This window comes from Pterocles gutturalis, unplaced genomic scaffold (assembly GCF_000699245.1).
Source record: "Pterocles gutturalis isolate BGI_N339 unplaced genomic scaffold, ASM69924v1 scaffold39020, whole genome shotgun sequence".
Lineage (NCBI taxonomy): Eukaryota > Metazoa > Chordata > Aves > Pterocliformes > Pteroclidae > Pterocles > Pterocles gutturalis.
In genome coordinates, this window is record NW_010147215.1 from 1 (window position 1) to 23,411 (window position 23,411).

The 23,411-nt window shown below is 52.1% G+C and overlaps 1 protein-coding gene across 1 annotated transcript; it reads right to left on the bottom strand.

Moving 5' to 3' along the window:
- Nucleotides 1-3,985: 3,985 nt before the first annotated feature.
- Nucleotides 3,986-7,652, bottom strand: LOC104457720 (inositol-trisphosphate 3-kinase B-like; the record flags this gene model as incomplete). Its single annotated transcript, XM_010085981.1, has 3 exons — nt 3,986-4,190; nt 6,987-7,200; nt 7,553-7,652. Coding segments are annotated over 3 exons (519 nt in total), but the record flags the coding sequence as incomplete, so codon positions are not given.
- Between the last annotated feature and the right edge of the window lie 15,759 nt (nt 7,653-23,411).

Consider the following 23,411-nt stretch of genomic DNA (forward strand, 5'->3'; position numbering starts at 1 on the left):
TTAACTCTGTCCCAGATTAAACCAGGACAGTCCCCTAAGGCAAACAGCAAGTCTCCACCATCATGTACTTGCCAAGGCCACCAGCAATGTGCACAAGCCGCCTCTCATGGACTGGGCGCTCAATGCCCACCAGTGGCTGGAGACCATCCATTTTTGGCCACACCATGCCCAGATTGCTTCCTGTCACCACGGTCCCTGGTCACAGGCACCCACACCAGACTTGGGCTGCACCCCTGCTTGGGGAGCAAAGAAAAGCATGACAGTGGCAGGACACAACTGAGCATGGATGGAGACAGCATCGCAGAAGCAGGCACAAAAACCCCTCTGCACAAAGTCCTCTGTCAACAACTAGTGCTTTGATAGCTCACAGATCGCAAACCCTGACACCGAGACGCAGCGAGCAGCCTTGTGCTCTCCTCCACCTCCTCCCCAGAGGCACATCTGTCCATGACCCACGGCAGGGATGGCACAGCTTGGTCTGCTGTGGGGACAGCATGCAGCCCTGACCCAGAGCCTCCAGCCAAACCTCTGGGCAGCTCTGCAGGTCAGTTGCCATTTTCCCTGCTGGGGCTCTGACTTTCAGATCAGCGTGTTTCATTGTCCAGAGCAGCCGTGGGTCAGGCAGGCAGAGCTGGCTTCCTGGATACAGGGGCTATTTTAAACCACATGTGCTCGTGCTCACAGTTCTGCTTGCAGAGATCCATCCCACCGCTCCAGACAGCTTGTACGCACACAATAGAGCAAAAAAGGCCAAAAAGACATCCTGTGGGCTGGGGAAGATGAAGTAAGGATGAAGCAGCAGAGCAGAGGCTGGGGAAGGAAGGGAGCACAACAAATCTCCTGCCCCAGAGATTTACGTGCCCTCCAGTGAAGTGTTGTGGGATGGGGCCACATGCATCCCCCTGCACAGAGGGCTGGCCACAGGCACGGTGGCAGTGACCAGCCTGGGTTGGGGGTGAGCCCAGCACCAAACCCACACCTGACATGCAGCTGGGGATGAATCCCACTGTGCGCCTCCAACTTCCAGCTGGAATCTTGTGCATGCATTAACAAAAGCAACATGTGAAGAAAGGTCTCAGTCCCCGAGAAGAGCTTTGCTTGCACAGGGTGCAACCCATGCACCCAGCTTCAAACCACCCTGGACCCAGCCTGACCACCGTGCTGCCATGGAGTGTAAAAGCAAGGCTAATGGCTGGCAGAGCGCACATCAGCAGGGGACAGGGACAACCTCGCTGGAGGCCATCCTGCCAATGGACCAGGCAGAGCCAGGCTCTCTGCTTTAGCTAAGGATGCTCTGGTGCCACATGTGTGACATATAGGGGAAGGGTGTGACACCGCTATACCTCCATCACGTGAGCCCTGACGGGGCAGTTCAGAAATCAACCCACCCTCTCCCCAGGGGATGATGGATATCGATTTGGAGAAGTGCCACCACACTAATTTCACATGTAAAGAGCACAACTTTCCACAAAGCATCCAAGAAAGGAGATGGACTTCTAAGTGCTCCTAAAAATAAATGAAAAACCACAGATGGCCTTTCAGATAAGGCAATCTAGGCTTCAGGAAAGCCAAACAGCCTCTCCATAGTGCTGCTCCCATAATTACCTCCCTCCTGCAGTTTCCTCGCCCAGCCAGATGCTGCTGCCATGGGGCTGACAACTGCCACGACATTTACAGGTGTCCAAGCCCCGAGGGGGCTGGCTTCCACACCACAGAAGTGTGAGGGGGCTGATAAGGGCTATCACAACCTCTGCCCCACCAGTGATTCCAGTTTGCGCTGGTGTTGCTGGGGCAGAGTTCGGGTCAGCTGGTTCCCCTTCCAGCACTGGGTCCGGCCTCGGATGGGGCTTGTGAGCTGCCCACCTTGGGAAAGTCAGGTGAGGGGTTTCAGGGCTGGCTCTGGGAACTAGCAAACCTCTCAGCCCTGGGGAATACTGTCCCGCCATGGCCTTACTGCAAGCAATGGTGAGCAACTCTCAGACCAGAGAAGGAGCTTGGGACCAAAACTTTTTGGAGTAAGCTTCAACTGGGTCACCAGGGATCACTTGTATTACTTTTAGCAGGGTAATTCTATTAATAGCTACTGTTTCTAACAGTTTCAAGCTTCTCCAGAAAGTTAGATGAGTGTCATTATCTCCTTTTGCAGGGGAAAATATTAATTTTAAGAGAGCTGGATCCTCAAAGCCACCTGGGAAAGGACGAGCTCAGCCAGGAAAGGGTCTCCATCCTCATACCCAACCTGGAGCTGCCTGTTCACCCCACCCACCTGTGCTGTCCTGAAGGATACCACCGCTCCCCTCCTTCCCTTGTGCCCCCTTCCAAAGTGGGGGGCCAAATCCTGCCCTCTCCTTGCACAGGAAGGTGCTCTCCTGGACCAGCCTCCAGCCACAAGTGAGGGGCAGGGCAGATTCACCACTGCCTATCTCAAGGGAGCATCCGCAGGAGGAAAGACTTATTGATAAATAATATTCTCCCAAAAATTTCTGAGGCCTCAGTAGCAGCCTCAGGGCACCGAAGGCTCTTTCCCGACATGGCAAATGCAGGGATGCAGCACAGCACTTCTGGCTCTATAGCCTTGCTGGAAAGAAAAGCTAGCCGGGAACCAGCATGAACTGTTAACGCTTTAGCTTAGGGCAAAACAATCCAGAAGCTGAGGGATTTAAGGAGAATTACAGTAATTAGAGCCTTGATCAAATTAGTCAGCCCACTAGCAGCAGGAGGATTACTCCTGGAGGCCAACACTTAATTTTTTTCAATTAAAGGGCTGCCTCACCTGAAAAAAATCCCCTGCTCACATCATGCAGCAGCTCGCTTATGGTCTGCTAAAACACAAGTACAATTCCCACCACTCCTTTTTGGCTTTTATTTCCCTCCACAGTGTTTTTTGTCCCTTGTGGGAATATGATTTGGGTTTCTCTCTCCTTTTTTTTTTTTTTTTTTTTACATTTTTTGTTTCAAGCAGTTCACATATGACCTGCTTTTGCCGTAAAGCACCCTAAACATCCCCAGATCACAGGCTGAGAGGCACCCCTGGAGTCCAAGGATCTATCTTGTTGGCCTATAAACAGACAGATATTCCTGATTATAGCAAGAAAGCAGGGAGAAGAAAGAGTACATGAGAGATTTGGTCCCAACTGGCCACTCCTTTTTTAATATAGCCTCAGTTTCATAATAAGCACCAGCAAAACAACAGCAATGGGAACTAGGCAAAGGGTTGTCCCAAGCCAGAGCAGCTCGCTTGACTCAAGCGTGATATTACCTTTAATTCATGTTGGCTGGCTATCAAAGGGCATCTATGCTTTTTGCTAATGTTCATGCAAGTCTTCTATCACTAATGCAACTGCTCTGTGGGTACAGACCTCGCTCTGTTCAAGTGCCATCCTGGACATCTCTCTTGCTGCAAAGTCTGCTTGCCAGGAGTAAAACTCCTGGGCTGGCTCATCTAACGGGGACACAAAAGCATCCCAGCAGGTCTCTCCAGAAACGTGAGCACTGCTCTGAGCAAGCACTGTCAGCGGGTTACACATGCACGCAGGTGCTGGCAGAAAGCTCTGCTGCCTGTGTCCGACCCATTTCATAGGGCTCAGTTGCTGGATTTTTCTGGACAAGGATACAAATAGGGCCTCCTCACCGACCACAGACTGGCATGTGTTCAAGCTGGGATTTGGATTAATAGCTCAGCCTAGCAGTGCAGCAGCATCAAAAGCAAACAACTAATTTGTCTTCAAGTTGGCTGATTTAATGAGATTATGGCTAAAACCATCCTCTTGCATTGATGCCCTGAGCTCAGCTGCACTCTTAGAAGAATGGCACTGCCCCAGGCCCCAGGCCTGATGAGGATGGTTTGGCCACATGGACCAGGGATGTCCTTCTGTGACATGGTCTTGCCACTACCCTGCTGTGTGTGTACCTCTGGGAGCGAGTTTGCTTCCCAAACGCACCCAGGAGGTGTTCCCCAAGCTCTGCACCCCTGCACCAGCCTCACCTTTATCCCCTCAATCCTGAAGCCCAGCGTGGCAGTTGAGCTGATGGTCTCCCTCCACTGCATGTAACGGGGCTTGGTTACTGCCCGCAGCACATTCTCCTCCTCGGTGGGGGCATCGGGGTCCACCTCAATCATCTTCTGGTACATGTCCTTCCTCAGGCTTGGCTTCTTCCGGGCCTTTATCAGCTCCTCCTCCAAGTATGTCCTGCAAGGAGTGAGGGGGCGACATTAGCAGGGTCATAAGGCTACCACACAAAGTGCCACATACCCACAGACACCCCCCACCCCAGAAATCAGCAATTATGGGGACCACATAAGAAATAACGGAGGAAGCTTCATTGCAGGTGAATTTATCCTGACTTAATTAGCACCCCCATCATCAACATCTGGCATCTTTTCAGTTCATCAAGGAACCACAACCAGTTTGGCGAGAACAAAGGAGGTTATTTCTCACAGATGCCCATGGCATTGCTGCTGCCCCCTCCTTGGTCCTGGGAGCCTGTCCCCCAACACTCAGCAAACCTGAGCAGTGCCTCAGTGGCCCTCACAAAATAAACATGGCTTTCAAGATGTGCCCAGGAAACTGCTCACATGCTCCGGGACCTAGCTGAGTTGAAGGCAGGAGGGAGGCTGCTAAATCCCAGCCCCTGGCATTAGCTGCTGCTCCCTCTGAGGTTTGGCCAACGTGGGTGGCTGCTGACAAAGCTGCTCCGGTGCTTCTCTTGCTCTTTCGCATCCCCTCAGTCTGTGTACCCCCAGGGCTCTGCCTCATCAGCTGCTGAACAGGGTGTTTTCACCCAGGGCTGTTTTGCTGAGGATGATTTTGCCCAGACTGTTTTAAGGGGACTATCTAGCAAAAGCTTCCTGTACAGGATGGAGCGGAGGAAGGGATGCAGCCTTGGCCAGGTGCTTACCATCACCCCCGGGACCACGGGTACAGCCAGGCTGGGGGAATGAGGATGGAAGATGCACAGGAGTGTACAAAGACCTTGGTCTTATACATCCTGCAGAGGAGCAGCACTCCGTGCCAGAGCACACCAGTGGAGAACTTCTGCACTCTGCCATGCAGAAAACCATCATCCACTAAGCAATACTTCCTGCAGCAGTAACAAACTGCTACGTAACTCCTCTCGCAGCACCCAATCCTGCCCCAGCTCGGCCTGGCAAGTGCCCAGGCTTCTCCAAACAACTTGCCAAGCCAGGAGATGTCCCAGCAAAACGACCCTGGAATGACCCTACCTGTAACCTCCTTCCCCCAAATCCAAACTGCTCTTCACCTCCCTTTAGCCATGCCCAGCTCTGCAGAGGGGCTGTGCCCTCTCCCCATCTTGCTTGTGCCAAACTCCTGGCACTGAGTGTGTGGTTCACCTCCAGAACCAAGCAAAACGTACAGGGAGGATGCTAGGCAGACTACGTGGGATGCTGTTCCTGTGTTTCCAACAGGCTTAGCAAGGCAAACTGATATCTTTTCTCAGGGCAGGCATACGATTGATCGCTGAGCAGACACCCTGAGGGCATCAGCCTCTTTGGAAAACACTGCAGTTAAAAGTGATGAAGGGCTTCAGCTGAGATCACCAAACCCATGATTTCTGGGCAGATGGAATAAACTAGGAAAATAAAGCAGCGGCATGTTCGGAAGTGCTGCTCACATGCCTCAGCTAGACTTCCTCCTGATGAGAATGACAGATCATCTGTGTCCGTGGTCTGGTCCCCCTACATTGCTGCAAGCGTGAACCATCACCATAGCTTAAGTCAGACAAAGTTTCATTCAGTGGTGACCAGAGGGGACTGATGTACCCCAAATCTTATTTAACAATGATGCTGTCTGGCATATTTGTCCCCTTTAGTTGTTCTGCAGGTCTTAGCTCCAAAAATCCAGGCGCAGAAATCGTCCAACCTGTGATTTGTGTGCGGGAGGCTTTCCCCCTCCTAGAGACAGCCTCAGGAGCAACTGGGCTGCATGACCAGCAGGTCTTCTTCTGGTGGCTGTCATCGCCAGGTCCAGAGAGGGTCCTGTCTCCTTCCTGCAGCAGCATGGTGCATGCCAGCTGGGGCCACGTGGCTGTGCCGGGGCCCCCTGCCCTTCTCTCCACCCCTCTGGTGGAAATTATTCCTCACCTCTTCCCTGCCGACAGCCCGACACGCCAGTTCGAGTTTCACATCGGGAGTTCAGTAGGGAAAAAAAAAAAAAAGATTCCTCCCTCCCACAGAAACCATCAGCTTTTCCAGCAGTGCAGGCGTCTCCACCGCATCTGAGCGGCACCTTAGCCAGTGAGGGGGGTCTCAGACTGTCCCCCTGCCAGCCTGCAGCCAAGCCAGTGCCCAGCGGTGGCCTGAGGCTGCTCCAAAAACGCAAGCTGCCTGGGGTCACCAGCCTTGGTCATGTTTGCCCTGGGACACCCTTGTCAGCTGTGGCCTCGCTAGCTTGAAAACTGCTGCTGGCCAAGTGGCTGCAGGCTGGGATCCTGGCGTATCTGTAGATGGTCCTTGAGGAGGACGCGGGTAATGTTGCTCATCTATTAGGAAACGTTTCAAGAACTTTGCATGAAAGGCACTAAGCTACTTAGCATACACGTTTTATCCCTCAAGTGAGCGCAGGAGCGAAGGGTGAGCAGAGGGAAAGTCTCTCACTCACTGAAGCTGTGCCATTTCAGCGCCTTTATTTCACCCCTCTAGCACCCTGGGCAGGATCTCCCACACCTTCTGCTCCCGGTCCCTTGGTTGTGTCCTCATGTGGCAGAGAGAGGCAGGTTGCCATTCTCCTAAAAGCTACCGTGCCATTCTGGCATACCCAAACCCAGAGAGCTGTCCCCTCCACTGCCCCAAATCACTTTCCTAGCATGTGGGATGATCAATAAGCAGAGAAGGAATGAGCCTCGTGTGTCCTTCTGTACCCAGGCTTCCCCACAGCCACTTCTGTTTCAGAGAGTTTTACCCAGGAGATGCATTTGCTTTGAGTATCCCATCTTCAAACTCAAACAATGTCCCCAAAGCCACTCACCTGACCCCCATTTTGCAGTCCATAACGCAGGGGGAGTCAAATTCAGCCAGCAGATCTTCCATCTGGTTGTATCGCTCCCCGTCCTTCACGACATCGCCGTGGTAGGCAGGAACGTAGGGCTTCAGGACATCGTTCATCAGGCGGTCGAGGCAGCGCTGCTCCGATTCACAGTGCTTCTTCAGGATCCTGCCATTGGCTGCTGCCTTGAAACTACCTGAGGGTGACAAAGGACAATGTGGCACTTGCTTTGGATGTGGGACGACACCATGCCTTCCCAAAACAAGGACGGCAGCCCAACACCTTGGAAGCATCTCCATTTACACCTGCACCCGAAAAAGTCCCGACAGGCTGGGACTTAGAAGCTCAGGCTGCCAGATTCACTGAAAGCACCCAGCACTGCACCTCCACGTCACCCTCCCTGGGTAAGTCACTCTTCTGGGCTAGAGACATGGGAGCTGAAACCTGTGACGTTCATGCAGCATCAGAAGCAATTCTGTCTAGCAAAGCCCATTAACCGAGATAACGAAAAGCCTTTCCACCACCCTGCGCCTCCCCGTGCTCCGTACCTGCGTGTCCCGCTAGCTGGATCCAAGGGTACTTCTTCTTGAAAGACATCACAAATGGGGACCAGTGCACCATATTCTTGATCTTCCTCCATGATTTGCTCTAAGGGGGGAAAAAAAAAAATCACGGCGTTGAATGCAATGTTTTAAGCTTTTACTGTCCGTAAAGTCACTTCAGGCAGCATGTGGCTGTTTTGGACAGGGGAGGAAGCACCGGAGCCAGCGCAGGATGGAAGCAAGCAGAGAATCTGCTCTTTTCCCATTGCCCTGTGCCAAGCTGGAGCCGCTGGGCCTCGACTCCACATTCAGAAATCACGAGTAACTTCACCGAAGTTCCAGTTGGCTGCTGCTGCTGCATAGGGCCCAGCCATCCCTCATTACCTCCTCTCCGCTCCCCACATCCCTCTGCAGAAGCAGCAGGGACATTAACCCATCCTTGGGTACCGCGTTCAATCACAGCAGACGGAGCAGGGACAGGAGCCCAGGATTTTGACGCAGCCACAAAAAACTGCTCCAGCTCCCGCAGGAACCGAGGGACGCTTGGGGCTCAGCGCCCGGCTTTTGTTCCCCGCTGAAAGGCAGCTGCTTTGTCCATCAAGCTGGCAAATCCGCGTGCTTTGGCCCATCCCTAACTACATTTTGGAGAACAATTCCCTTTTGACATGTTGGGTTTCTCGCCAGATAGACTGAACAAAACTATTTACATGACTGTAACGAGGGCTGCGTCGGACATATGAAAGACTCCTTCGAAGGCTCTTTCCTGCGAGAGTTTTTTCCCTGGATTGTTCTGGGGGAACATGCCGCCAGTAAAAGGCAGGGGGACGACTCTTATCTCAGCCCCAGAAGGACACAGCACAAACAAATCAAGCGAACAATACACAACGGTGACAATGGAAAAATGCTTTCTTGAAGGAGCTGGGACAAACAGATGGCGTAGTCCAGGCTGCTCCGAGCTACTAGGTTCAGCCGGAAGCCCACAGATAAATTATCCTCATTTGCTCCACTCTGAAGGCATAGGAGGGAGCCTTCCAGAAAGCCCAAGTAATCTCTTCCTCGTGTTCGGAGAACCAGCCCCTGTTCCAGTAACGCTTCGCAGACAAGGCAGGGAAGAGCCAGAAGCTCCGGCTTGCAGTTTGGATGCTTGTCGGGGGTGAACTCATGGCCCAGGAATCCGCGCTGGGAACTGCTGACATGTTTAAATGGCGAGGAAAAAGCCAGACAAAGATGTTAGTGTCTAAAGTGTGGAAATTCCATCGGGTTACCCCAGCCCTACCGGGGAGCGGCGACGCACTGCGTGAGGATGCACGGGCTGCCCTCACGGTGGGGACCAGGGGGTGGGAGAGAAGAAGAAAAAAGGTCCTTCCCCACCTCCCAGCCTGCAAGGAACAGGGTGGCCCTTCCCTGGATGCCTGCCCGTAGCCGGGAGCGTCCCGGCATGCCGTGGCACGGGTACAGCAGCACAGGAGTTTGGCAAGCAGCTGTCCAAGCACGGGGTGACACCGGGCATCCCCTTCGCCCAGGCTCCCCTGCGCCGCAGGTTTGCTCTGCCCGCCTGGTTTGCTTGCTTTGGCAGTGGGGTCGGGCAGTTCCCTACCTGACATGAGGATGAATGTTTTTATTTCCAAATGGAGTGCCAGAACTTGTGCGCTTTAGCTGTTCTTTGTTCTCCTTTTGGCACAGAGCAAGAGGGAAGCGGGGCAGGGGGAGGGAGGGTGTCCCCTCCTTTTGTTTTTAAAATAGTAACAGCAAGTCCTGGCTGATGTCAGGAAAAAAAAGGGGGAAGAAAAAGTCTCCAAGGGAGTTTGGACTCCAGACAAGCATGACCCACCTCCTCTGAAACAAGGCAATGGAGTCCTCCCCCCACTGCACAGCCTCGAAAGTCGCTCAGTCCCAGGAAACATGCCAAGGCAACGCACCTTCCCAAGCCAAGATTTTGTTTTTCGGTGTTTAGAGCTTTATAACTAAAACCTTGAGGTACTTCAAAGCGCAGGCAGAATGAAGGCAAGTGGCCTCCGAAGCAGGGCAAGCCAGCCTGGCTTCCCCCTGCCAGGGCTTTCCCAGGAGCCACACGCTCCGCTCCGGCACTGCTCCCAGCACACGGTAACGGTCCCTGAGTCCCCCGGGGAGAAAAAAACACCACAAAAACCTATCTGCTGAGCTGAATAAGACAGAAAGCTGCACGAGGAACAGGTAGCATGTCCCCTCCCTTTACACTGTCAAATTCTGCTTCATGCAGCCCCTTCCCCAGCACCTTGGCAGGGGCACTTCGTGGTGGCACTTTCAGGAGAGAGAAGAGACCGTCCCCTCTGCAATTCCTTCAGGAGTCATCAGATTTTTGTTTTACACCTGACCCCCTCCCAGTGTTGTGAGGGAAAGTTTGCTTCATCAAAAGGAAGCTCTCCCGTGTCCTCAGCCCCCTGTCCATCACACGTTACCGCCTGGCACAGTTGGTTTTGCAGAGCAGCCTACCAGCACCGATTTCTCGGGGGGCATAGGGGTGTACATATCCATACAAAATGCCTGGTGGCTCTGTTGTGGGACTGCTCAAAAGGCGGTGAGCTTTGCAAGGAGCAACTCCCCTAGTAAACCAGCAGCTGCACGACTCCATCCGTCCCCTCTCCAGGGCTGCTGACCCACTGCAGAGGAGAGACAGAGACTGGACCATGGGGGAGCAACACTGGGAAATGCCCCCAGCAATCCTGCCGCCCCCTTTGCCTGAAGAAAACAAAATTCTGCCCAGGTAAGGAGTCGCTCCAAAAAGAGGTCATCCTTCATACTTCCTCTACAGCTTCAAGAGAGAAGTTATGTGGCTGTGACCCATCGGCAGGATCCTTCGCAGCCACTGCGGATGGCTGAGAGCTTCCAGCAAGAGCTCTGTGTTTATTCAGCACAGGTCCAGGAGCACAGGCACAGCTGTACGTACGTGGAGGAGTCACCTGCAATACCTCAGACTCAGACCAAAGAATTTTCACCATACTGGACAAAACAGCTTCGCAAGCGGCATTACCAAGGGATGCTGGTGAAGGGCAGATATGTGCTCTTCTCGTGTGCCTGCAAGGAAGTGAGCATGCAGGCGGGCATGCCGAAAGCTGAGCACACTTCTAGCTCTTTTGCATGATGAAAGCCTGCGCCTGCCTGTGGCACCCTGCTCTCCCCAAATCCCGCTCTGCGGTTGCTTTTCCTCCCAGAAAACTCACGAAGCTGCGTTGCCTGACTGTGCTCTTGCACACACAGCAATGGCTTGCAGCCCGTATAAGCAGGGAACATGCGCGAGGTCTCTGATGGAGTTCGGCACTTTTTATTTAAAACCTGTTTCAGCATCAGCAAATGCCGACTGATTAGCTGTTAGGTAACAAATTATTTAGTGACTCTGGAAATATACTTACTGAGAAGCGGTGCCATTTTCCCTAATCGTCTGCCACATGGAAATGAAGATGAGCCACTATCAGAACCAACTCTAAAAATGAACTCTCGAGGGTTCCTGCAGTACTCTAGATTGCTTTCACTGGCTCAGAGCGCAGTGTCCCGAGCTGGGGGTGGGATGCGGGCCAGAGGAGTTAAGCCCTCCCAGCAAGCCCCCACAATTGGTCAGTGGGAGAGGAGTGCTGGGAAAACAATTTTATCTGCTGTGTGTTTAACTTGACTTATCTGAAGCTTAAAGCAAACTCAAGGCTTTCCCCATCTGTCAATAGAGCTTCGTATGGAAAGAACAACATGGGAGAATTTAGTGCCAAGCCAGAAGGTCAGAGGATATATTGTGTTTAATTAGATTAAACAAAAAGTGACTGATGAGCTCAGTGCTCGCTGTACATTTTTCCTATAGCGTATGGCATTCCTTTAATGTCTGCTTGAAGGAGACGTGCCTTTCTGGGACTGCCTGTCGCCTCCCTTTCCCAGCAGGGATGCTGGTGGAATTTAACTGGTGTTACTCCCTGCGCACAGAGCCAGCAGGGAGCTCTTCTCTTTCCATGCGTTGAGCCAGGGAGATAGGCAGTAACCAATTTAATTTGCTGAAATTATGGTTTCCTATGGTTTTACAGGACCAAACATTCCTGGAAATAGCAGGAGCTGGACTGGTATTTCAGTGGCTTTTATTAAGTAGAGCCACTGTTAGAGGCAGGATTATGCAGCTGGGGCAGGTGATGGGGAGGACTGGGAGCAGCATTAATTTAATGTTTTTTCCCATTTCTGGAAAGAACTTCAGCCCCTTTCTCCCGGGAAGATCCCAAAATAGCCTAGGATCAGAAGAGATGGAGAAAAACTGTGAGGAAAGGCTGGTGTCACCAATACCCACCACTCTCTCTGGCCTCACCGGAGCTGCTGCAGCCCAGGACATCACAGGGGTGACACCCTGTCTTTCCATTCGCTTTGGAGAAAGCTCCGCTCCTGCGGTACACCAACACGCAGCCACCCCGGTGCTCCTTGCAGAACTGAAACCCCCGGGTGCCAGGCAGCCCGTGGGAAGGGGCTTTCGGCACAGCTCAGAAGGGCTCTGGGATGTTTCATTCCCAAGTAGGAGGGTCAACGAATTGTGAATCATGTCCAGAGCCTTGCTGGTTTAAAAACAACATGGTGAGCAGCTGAGAAGGGCAGATTTTGTGCCAGAGAGCCCTCTTCTTTAATAACAAAATAAGCGGGGCGAGCATTTGCCCACAGGGTTCACTTCGTGTCAGCTGCTCCGCGGCCGTGCACACGCAGCCAAGGAAAAAGAGGCCATGTAGTTTTCCATGTTTAAAAGAATGAACGTGTTTTTCTTTTGGTCTTTTAAAAAGTAGTTAAGGTTTCCCTAGTGATGATTGTTTCCCTTGACTGGGAAAAACCTTGTCACTCCAGGCGTGGTGAGGAGGAGGCCAGCTTTGTCCATTGTGCCGGGCGCTGGGCGCGGAGGGCAGCGGGGCAGAGCTGGCAGGTACTGCGGGTGGGATGCCTCCTCCTGGCGCGTCCCAGCATGTGGGCGACCAAAAATGCAGGATTTCGGCTGAAAACCCTCCCGTGACGTGCTCTGGAACGCAATCGCGGTGCGGAGCTGGGGTTATGCTCTGCTCAGCTTTGCCATCTCGCCCCAACCACGGCGGCTGCTGAGCAAAGATAAAGAGAGGCCCAGCAACGGACTTCACCCAAGTTAATAAAAGGGAATATAGTTTGATGAAAGAAAGGCACTTCTGGGCACCTAGCAAGTCTAGTTCAAACCCCAAAGCCCCATTAAATAAATTATTTGGATGGCTGGGGCACAGAAGCTTCTGCTGACGCACAGTAGCCTCTGCTACTTTCCAAGGTCTCCAACACATTTTGAGAGAGAAAAAAATCCTAGTACATGCATTGTATCTTTTACTTCAGATGCTCTGTTTTCCAGAAGAGTATAATTTCAACCAGCGAGAAGCCACTCCCATCTGTCTTTGTGAGGAATGCCCTTTTCTCCAGCGGGACCAGGGAGCGGTCCCACCAAGACCAAAGATCTGGGGTAGAGAGTCACAGAGATAAAGCTACTGCCTTCTCTGCCCTCTGCAAAGAGATCAGCATGTGCGATAGAGGAGCCTCCGTAAAAACGCCTGAAAGCCAGGAACATCTGCTCAGATCATTGAAAAAAATATTCCAGTGTATTGGAAAAAAACAAGAGCTTGTTGCAAGCTCCCTCTTCCTGCTTGTGATGGAGGCGAGGAGAATGCGAAGCAGCAAAGGCAGATGAGCGAGCAGCAGTCCTTCGGTTTGACGTCCCCTATCACAATGGAAGGAAACGGAGCGGCTGTGGGAGCCAGCTGCACAGAAGTCACCCATCGCGTATAAGGACTTTTGGAACCTCCTCAGGCACAAAGCACGAGCAGGGCGCAGCAGCGGCGCGGGATCCACGTCAGCGCTGCACGTAGGGTTTATTGGTACAAGGAGGCAGCGCTAGACCTCTCTGTCCCATTTGGCAAAGAAGGAAAGAAGCTGAAAAAGCCTAAGTGAGAGCAAAGGTAAAGCCTGCTCTACAGCTCAGACTAACTGAGCCTCAAAGCTAGGTTGTCTCCATGAGGCATTTCTTCTGATGGAGAGCCTCTGCTTCAGTAAACTGAAAACCTCCTTGTGCAAATCAGCCATCAGTGACTTTCCCGTAAACCTGTCTGAGTTATTAATTGCCAGCGTTAGACATGTTCAGCCTACTTTCCTGAGTGGGAACTGATCCAGATCTCTGGAAATGTATTTGTTACTCATTAAGTACACACAAAATAAGGTTTGTTAAGCAATTTTCAGCTAGGAGAAGGTAAGTGAAGAATTCAGAAACAGCTAATCACTTCGGGTGGACTGCTACTTAAGCCGTACAGTGCTTCCTTCTCAGCAAGCACCTAGCTTTTAAAAGCCAGCAGATTATAACAATACTTGCTAGGAGCCAAAAGCGGGCCTTGGTGACTTGATTTGTGAGAAGAGTCCCGGAGCGCTGCAGCCCATCTGTGCAACACGCTGGTGCACAGAGCTGGAGGAAGCCAGATGGGGCGTCCAGCTGAGAAACGTGATGTGCTGTCCAACGATCTGACCCCGTATCAGGGACCTTGTCATTGGCTGTGATGGAAACTGCTCCCTTTCCATCTGGAGACTTGTGTTTGATCCCTTTCCCAGTTCCAGAGCATTCACCACTGTCTTTCTCATTCAAAATGTCACATCTGCTCATCGGCTCCTCTAGCCGTGTCCCGGTGGGCAGAGGTTTGGTAGGGCAAGAAACAACTTTGTCACAAGAGCTGTGCTCTGACATGCAGGGGAGCCGGGACGGCAGCTGTAGGCTTTGCTGGGTCTCCCCTGGGGGATGTCCCAGATGCCTCGGTCCTTTGGGAAGGGGGGGCCCTGGCACAGGGCAAGTTGGGAAGCAGCCTGGTGGATAACATAGGTGCTCAGACAGGGAGGAGATGGTAAAGTGCCAGTTTTTTTTTCCAACCTGGCTTATTTAGACTGCTAAATAGTTACGCACAGGACGCGGGCTGCTAAACACCCTCTTCTACAATTTGATGGCAAGTTTTTAGGGATTTAAACTGGAACGCTACATTTACAGTCTGCTTAGAGGTATTTTGAGTCAGAGACACCAAACGCAGAAGTAACATCGGTGAGTGGAACAAAGCAGCTGCTAATACTTGGTTTCTGAGTCTATGATTTCTTCCTGTCTGCTTCTGGAGGTGACCCAGAAGGCTCTGGGACTGGACTGGTCCACTCTCTGACATGGGCCATGACGTGAGCTGCAATGCCCAGAGCTCATACCCCCAAAGAAGGGGGTTGTAGACGGATTTCCTCCCTGCTCAATGCCCACACCTCTGGCATTACCACAGAGGGAACTGATATGGATGTTGTAAATGCAACTCCCTAGGAGCATAACACCCATAAGCACTGGTGATGAACAAGCAGGGTTATGCAAAACCAAGTCATGCAATGTTAGCAAAGCAATCTGCAGGAGAAGCTGGATGAGAAAGGCCTGGCGTTTAGACTCCAGCTTTCCTGCTGCAGAAACCCCCAGCAGCTTGCGCTGGTCTTGGACGCAGAAAACATTTCCATTGTTGTTCCCTCGCTCCGCCCGCTCATGGAGTTAGCTTGCTGCTCTTAGCTATTTGACCATAACTGAACTTTACCTTGTGGAATATGTGAGTGAGCAATGTATCTCTCCTCCATGAGCAAGTGAAATGTTTGGATGAGTTTTAAGTGCCTTCGGCTGGAGAGGGAAGGCAGAGACGAAAGGGAAGAAAAAAGGGCCAAGCAATGGCTGAGATAGTTTGTTTAGAATATAAATTTTTTAAAATTAGTCATAAGCCCTGAATGTACCCACATTTATTGGGTATATGAAGTGTAAAAAGGTGATGTAGAAGAGCAGTTATAAGTTTCATAAACATGACTAAACCCTAAACCTGAATGTTCAATAGGCGTGACCTTTTAATTCCCCTTTAAATCAGCTTAGCACTTTCATTTGTGTTTGGAGTCCCTCATGTTTGGATAGCACTTTGAGGTTTTAAAGTACTATTTAGTTTTATTGTCTCTCCTGTGTTGAAGCTGGGACTGCAAATACTTTCCTAAGTGGCTGGAGGAGTTTCTGCTTGCACAGGAGCTGCTGGGAGCATCAGCTGGCCTCGGTCACAGCTCCCCGGTACCCCCACCACACTGCCATGGGACCGGCCCCTTTTCCTAGCCAGCTCCTAAATATAACCAGCAACCAGGAGAAATTCCTCTAGGAGTGGAAGCGCAGTTTGATACTCCTTGGTTTCAGATCCTTACAGAAGGAGCATATTAGACAGTGGCTTTTGGAAAACCTCTTTGCGCAGAGAGGGGCATTGCAAGCAGCCAGGATGCCACGGGCATGCACCAGAGCAGTGCCCACCTCCCATGCCGTGCAGCATCCATCCTCCCCGCAGCTGCAGATGTGCTGCGTACACACCGTGAAGTGCCCAAATCATCAGTTAAAAAACAGTGGTCTACACCTGAAGGCAAAGAGAGGCTTGTTACATGGTCAGCTTTTACAGCTCTCAGCATTTCTTACTCTTGGCACTAGGGCTTGTGGCACACGGAGGGCTTCTCTCCAACAGAACGAGACAGACGTGAGTTTATTTGCCATGAACTGCTTCCAAGCCCACCTCCTGGGCACCCCGGAAACTTTCTCCTCCTCCAGCTTTCTGTCTGCACTGCCAGAAGGGGTATGGGAAGCACAAACCTTGCACTTCAGGAGAAGCTGCTTGCGAGGGCTCCTTCCTCGCTGGACCAGAGGCTGTGCCAGGGCAGGGGCTCCAAGGAGCACGGCAAGGCTGAGCTAATTACAGGGCTTCAGACACCTTCAGACACACATGCTCAGCCACTCGTTCCTGATTTCCCACACAGGCTGCGAACAGGGAGCGTATCCCCACCAAATTCAGCCAGATCACCCCGTTCCCCGTCCGTGCAGATCCAGCCCCTGCTGTGCCCATGCTCCTTCAGGCAGGGTGCCCGTCACCGCCACACCTGGGCGCGGGCTCACCCAGCCTGGTGAGCACAAGGGGTGGCACAAGGTCAGTGGCCGCTGCACTGTGCAGGTACGAGTGACCTCAGAGAAAGAAATTCATGTTAACGGCCCACTTCAGCCACACCCTGGCCCATTGCAGCAGAATGTCTGACAGTGAGCAGACCTCAGCACAGCACCAGCAGCAATGTTATCCTCGGCTTCATTTTCAGAGTCAGAGCCCTAAGCACGCCCCTTAGCCATTTTAGTTATGAGTCACCGAAAAATGCCGGCTTTAGCAACGCGGCTCGACTTCTGCAGGGCTGGGTACATACCTGTGCTGCCAAAGCCAACGTCCTGCCACGCCTGCCTGGAGCAAGAGCATCCGACGAGTGTGCCACTGCCGGCTGGGCAGCCCTGCACCGAGGAAAAGCCAGCGGGGCGGTGGGGCAAGAAGCTGTCACGGCATCAGGCAAGGAGGTTTCTTGCTAGCGATGAGCCACGGGGGTTTCCTACGCTGCTTCTTTTACACTGCCTTTGAAGCTTGTGCACGGAGCCGGCCAGCCACGCTGCACCCCAGCACACCCCAGAGCCCTCGGGGAAAGGGACGGGATCCGTGGAGACGCAGAGAGGGTTACCCAACCCTAGATCCCAGTGCAGCACGCAGGGTCAGATTTTCCAACCCAACTGTGTGCTGACATGCACGGGTGGGGCGGGGGAAGAAAAAAGAGGATTTGAGCTGTTAAGTCCTAGGAAATTGAGGAAAAAACGCGCTACTCCTATAGAAATGGCCTCCATCAAACAAGGAGTCTCCTGCGAGCTGGTACGTGTGATGGCAGAGCAGTGCCAGCTGGGGGGACGCCGGGCTTTTGGTGGAAAGAGGAACGCAGAGGCCAGCAAAGGGATTTGCTGCTGTGGCGCATGTTGACAGCCTTCCATGGGGTGCCGGGGAGGAAGCGGTTTCTCTAACCCAAAGGGGAAACAGTCATCTGAAACAGGAAAATGGAACTTTATTTTGAGCATTAATAATGGAAAATCGCCTCTGCAGTGGCTGCGTGTTGAATCCCTGGGCGTGCAGCAGGGAAAGGATGCTCGGGGGGAAACACCCTGCCCCGCTGTCAGCTCGCTTGGGACCCCAGGTAACCCCAGGGGGCTGGTGCTGGCACAGGCACAAGGGGGGATGCTGGGGTTTTGGGTGGGGATCCGTTCAGCAATGCTGCCATTGCCCCGGCCATGTCACTGAACGGATCCCCTAAGGCTACTCGGTGACTCTGCAATTGCCCCAGCTGAGAGGATCCCCTCCTCAAAACCTTGGCATCCCCCTCCCCAGATGCAGGAAGAGAGGGTCTGGGTACCACAGCGACGCTGGCAACATGCGTGACACATACAGCATCACCCAAGGGTGACCCGGGCAACTCAGGTTCATCATCTAAACAGAGACATCCGATTCCTTCTATTTTTTTTTTTTTAAGTGAAATTGTTTCTAAACTAAACATTTCTCTTGAAAGAGGCTATTTTTAAGGGGAGCAGCACAACACCATGTTTATAGAGATAACTCTTGTGCCAGCCCCCAGGTACTGATTTAGCAAGCAGATGGACTGCGAATGACTGTGACATCCTTTAAATAAGTACGGATCATGGGTTTTCTATTAAAATGCCTTTCTCCAAACAGCACTGTTATGGTTGAAGAGGATGCTCAAGCCATTTTCTGTTCCAAAAAAGGCCAAGAAGAGGAAGGGCAGTTATATCTAGCCATGTAATCGTGAGGGCACTGTTGGAAGTGATACAACGAACCCATTATAAACATGGGTGTAGTTAAGTTCATTGTGTCTTAGAATTTCTAAATATATTTTGTCTTGAGGGGAGAGCAAGGGAGAATAGAAGTGAATGTAGGGAAGACGCTCAGTTCCCCACATGACCAGGGTTTTCAGCAAGGCACGAGCCCACGACCTCTGAGCCTGCATCTGTGGGCAGCAGCCGGTCGCCGGAGTCCTCCTGCTGCAGGCGACTATGTTTAGCTCCTCTTCGAGGGTGAGGGAAGCAGAAGAGGAGGTAGAAAAACTTAGTCATCTTCTCCCCTCAGACATTTTGCTGTTCATTTACTTCAGCAGCACACGAAGCACTTAGTCACTTGCTCTCTGACAGGCTTTTTCTAATTCTATTTTCCAAATCAAAATAAAAAAAGGAGGTTCCTTCCTCAATTAGCAGCTAGTGGAGGTTGTGGGGAGCGAGCAGCGAGCGGGCAGGACTTCACTCCACTGCAGACACCCAGGAGAGCGTTTGCAGTGCGCAGGGGGAGGGAGGGCAGGTACTGCCGCTTCCTCCCGCTCTCGCTGGGTGACACCTCTGTGAGCTGCTTCAGCACACCGAGCTGCAAAGCATCCTCCGCTGCCTCTCCGGAGCCGCGATCTGCTTCATGCACCCCTACAGGGAGTTGGTGCCTGCCCTCGCAATAAAATCATTTGCGGTGTTCTAACACACCAAATGTGTTATAACGTGCTTCGAGTGTTTTCCTGCAGCAAGGCAGGAGGAACCTTGCCACCTAAACTGCAGGTCCACCTTGGATGTCCTTCATTCTCCAACCCAGAAGTACCAATGTCGGAGCAGCATTCCTTTGGGGCTGGTTTTAGTAAACCAGCAACCAAAGCTCTAGCATTAAATGAGTCCTTAAGGTTAGAAACTTTTGCCAAAACTGGCTTACTCCAACAGTGCCATAGGAAAACTCAGGACAGCTGGTGCCCAGCCAGCCTCCTCTCACCCTTGGGAGCGCAGAGAGCCCTTGGCACCGTCCTGTCTTCCAGCAAGTCCCTGCCCTTTGCCTGCGAAATGCAATCACAGGCTCCTGCATTGAGATGCATACTGGTAAGCCGAGACGCTGCCTCAAAAGGGAGAGCCCGAACAACAGCAAGAAACAAAAAGCCTCTGAACACAAGTGCAACTGAAAAATGGGCATTTGGTTCGTCTCTTCCACACAGCATCTCGAAGGGTCTGAGGACAGGAAGGCAATCCCTAAACCCATCCTCTTCCCCATCAGAAAGCAAACCTGCTGGCACGGCATTAACCCACTCACTGCCTTTCACAACGGACTCGGGATGGGGTTTTTGGAGGTCTGAACAGGCACCCAGAAGGCTCACGGCTTCCTGTTGCTTCAGCTTTACTACAAAGCAACAGAAATAGGTCTTCATTCTTTGTTGATGTTTGGTGCTGTACAGCACCAAACCTAAAAATAGGAAACGCTGTGGCAGCTTTGAAGAAATTCAGCATTTTTCCTGTACTGATACAAACACAGTGGCCGAGTGCCAGATGCCTCTGTCCTGCTTTGAAGGCCGATGAAATTCTTTGCAACACTCATAAATTACTGCTTTGTTAGCAGCCGGCAAGCTCCAGCGACACCAGCAAACCCTGGTATTTCCTTCTTCTCCCTCGTAAGGGAAAGGTTATGCTTAATGCTCCATTTCATCGCTGCGTGGAGACAGACGGCCCCATGCGCCTATCGCCGAGCTGAGCGCAGGCGGGGGTTGCTAAGACACTCGCTGACGCACAGCCGGGCCCCACTTCTATATTTTTCCATTACACGCTGTTGAAGCTGGCAGAGCAGGAGGGGAGCTTTCTTGAGTGAGCTATCGAGAGATCAGCGAGAGACTGCAGGACCGTGCCGGGCATGCTGTGCGCTACTTACACTGCGCTTAAACGAAGGTGTGCATGGTGGAGCCAGGAATCTGCCGTGTTCAGAAGAGCGCGTGCATGTCTCACATTTGGCTTTAAAAAAGGGCACAGCCACTACTACACTTCTCAGAGTCTGAGTGTAGAAAAGTTAAGGTCCTGAGCTTTCACAAAGTCCCTGCTGGCTTCCCCTGGGAAGCACAGCCATGGCTCCCAGGGGAGGATGTGCTGGCACACTCCTCACTCCAGAGTATCGCCTGTGGTACCCAGACCTGCTGGGACCAGGGCAATGCAGCTGCACCAGCACTGCTGCCAGCCCCTTTCCTGGGGTCTCACCCACAGGGATGCACCCCCCACCCCCGCTATGCTATGACCCCCAGTGCAGTTTAACAGGGCTTAACCAGCCCTGCAGGTGCTTGGGGCAGACTCTGCCTTGCAGCAGGGACGGAGAGCAGCCAGCAGAGACCAACCAGCAGAAACATGACCCCACCCAAGAGCAGCCGCTTGCCGTAAGGTCCCTCCCAGCTCCATGCTTTGGTGCCTCCAGGGGTCAGGTCTCTCCAGGAGATGTCCATCTTAGTTCATGGACTTATTTAAACCCACCCCCAGCACCGAGGTTCCTCTCCCACTGATGGGTGCTGGCAACCAGCAACCACGGGGATGGTCCCCCAAGCAGCAGCTCAGGGCAGCAGTCTCCCCAGCTTCTGCAGAAAGCCAGTGCTATGAGACACCCCTGGTCACGCTCATCTGTCTCCCATGGCAGCTTGAAGATGCAGGCCACACTCGTGAGCTACTAAAAGCCACCAGACAGAGCAATGTATGCAGTTTTTAACCCCCCAGAGCCTCAGAGATGGGTGACTGGGGATCATCAAGCCAGTTGTTGGGCATACTAGCTCCAAGTACAACTCAAACATTTTGGAGGATGCTCCCTAGAAGTCCAGCTAACTGTTGGGCTGTTTTACACATCTCCTCATGGTGTAATCTCATCGTGACAATTCTGGATTAATATTTTAGGGTTAGCGTTTCCTCTTCGGTTCAGTTATTACACTGTGTTTATAATCCTATTTGTGCCCCCCTGGTGTGGGCAGAAGTAGAAATCTCACCGTGTTATTCCCATGCAGGGATCTCCTGCCCTGCAGGGTTCCTTCCCCACCACTCCAGGGTACTGTGCAAGTACCGAGAGGCTGCAGCTGCTATCGCAAAGCCAGCCTGCTTGGCAGTGTGCTGGCTCACAGCTTGGCAATCCTGTCCTTGGAGTCAGAGACCACCAGACAAGCGTAGAACTAAAGTATTAGTTCAGTGGTACTGTATCCTGGCTTAGCAAACCTTCCTTTCCTGAAGGAAAAAAAAAAGGAAAGGAAAAAAACACTGGGCATTTCCGAGATCTTGAGTTGTTCCTGTTGTTGGTTCGGAATGGAAGGAAGCTACAGAAAGGCAGCTTCACCTACGGGACGATCTCTAAAAGTTCCCAGTATCTCCCTTGGAGATTTCCTATCTGAAAAACAAGTCCATCTCTCTACAGAAAAGCGCTGAGACCTTCACAGTCTCAGACTGAACAGTACCAAGATCAACTAGAAATCACAAGTTACCTTTCAGCGCTTCAGCTTGGAGCTAGTTGCTGTTTGGCGACTTTGCTGAGCTCCACTGCCGGGCTGGCTAGCACTGTTTGGAGCCACTGTTTGGTCTCTGGAGGATAAGACCTAAGATTTTACTGCAAAGTCACAACTATGTGCAACATCACATCCTGGTGGACAGCAGGATGACCATGAGCCAGCACTGTGCCCTCGTGGCCAAGAAGGCCAATGGCATCCTGGGGTGTATCAGAAGGGGGGTGGTCAGTAGGTCAAGAGAGGTTCTCCTCCCCCTCTACTCTGCCCTGGTGAGACCGCATCTGGAATATTGTGTCCAGTTCTGGGCCCCTCAGTTCAAGAGGGACAGAGAACTGCTGGAGAGAGTCCAGCGCAAAGCCACAAAGATGATGAAGGGAATGGAGCATCTCCCTTATGAGGAAAGGCTGAGGGAGCTGGGTCTCTTTAGCCTGGAAAAGAGGAGACTGAGGGGTGACCTAATTAATGTTTATAAATACGTGAAGGGTGAGTGTCAGGAGGATGGAGCCAGGCTCTTCTCTGTGACATCTAGTGATAGGACAAGGGGCAATGGGTTCAAGCTGGAACATAGGAGGTTCCACTTGAATATGAGGAAAAACCTCTTTACAGTGAGGGTGACAGAGCACTGGAACAGGCTGCCCAGAGAGGTTGTGGAGTCTCCTTCTCTGGAGACATTCAAAGCCCGCCTGGATGCGTTCTTGTGTGATCTGATCTAGGTGTCCTGCTCCGGCAGGGGGATTGGACTAGATGATCTTTCAAGGTCCCTTCCAATCTCTAACTTTCTGTGATTCTGTGATTGATCATACAGCTGCCAGGGCCTCTCAGGGATGTAATGTTAGAGGTTTCCCGGGCTCACAAGGAATGAGGAGAGAAATAAGCCCTAGTGCTTTGCAAATGTTCTGTCCCTGACACATGGCAAGATACTAATAAAACCAATATTTGCATTTTTTGCATAAGCTCATTTTGGATTCGCTCTTCCTTCACCTGCACAAACACCAAGCCTGTCTGCATGAAAAACAAGTCAGGAAGCTACTGATGAGAAAGCAGCATTCCTGATGCTACAGGAATTACTGAAAAGGCTTCATGTGCTCCCTCTTAGAGCAGGCAAAGCTCTTCAAACCGCTGCCACCACAAGACATCTGAGTCCCAGTGACAGCACCACCAGTGGAGGAGGCTCACACCTCCTCACCAGTGCTACACTGGCACCACATGGCTGGGATGCATGGGCTGGTGGACTCATTTCTCCTGAACCAGCATCTCCAAGACGGCTGAGCAAAACCACTGCTGGAGCTCTTCCTGCACAGCCAAGAGCATGATTGCCACTCTGGGGTCAGCTACCAACTGTACACCAGTGATTGCACAGGTCTGCACAGGAGCTATGCAAATATTATGGCTAAATCCTCTCCGGTCCTAATCACAGATACAATTGCCTATGCAAAGATGGTGCACCTCAGTGGCGACTGCCTGGCAGCCTGCTGCAGCCTGCTTGCTCTGCGTGACGGGCGGGCAGGGACCCTCAGCACCCAGCATCCGCTGGAGCTCCAGCTCATGAGGGCAGACAGATGTAAAAATCCCATGGGACCTAAATCTGCCATTGGTGTTGCTCAGGCAGTAGTAGGACGGATGCATCAGAAGAACCAAAAATCCATAAATAAAAGTATTTAATCTTGGC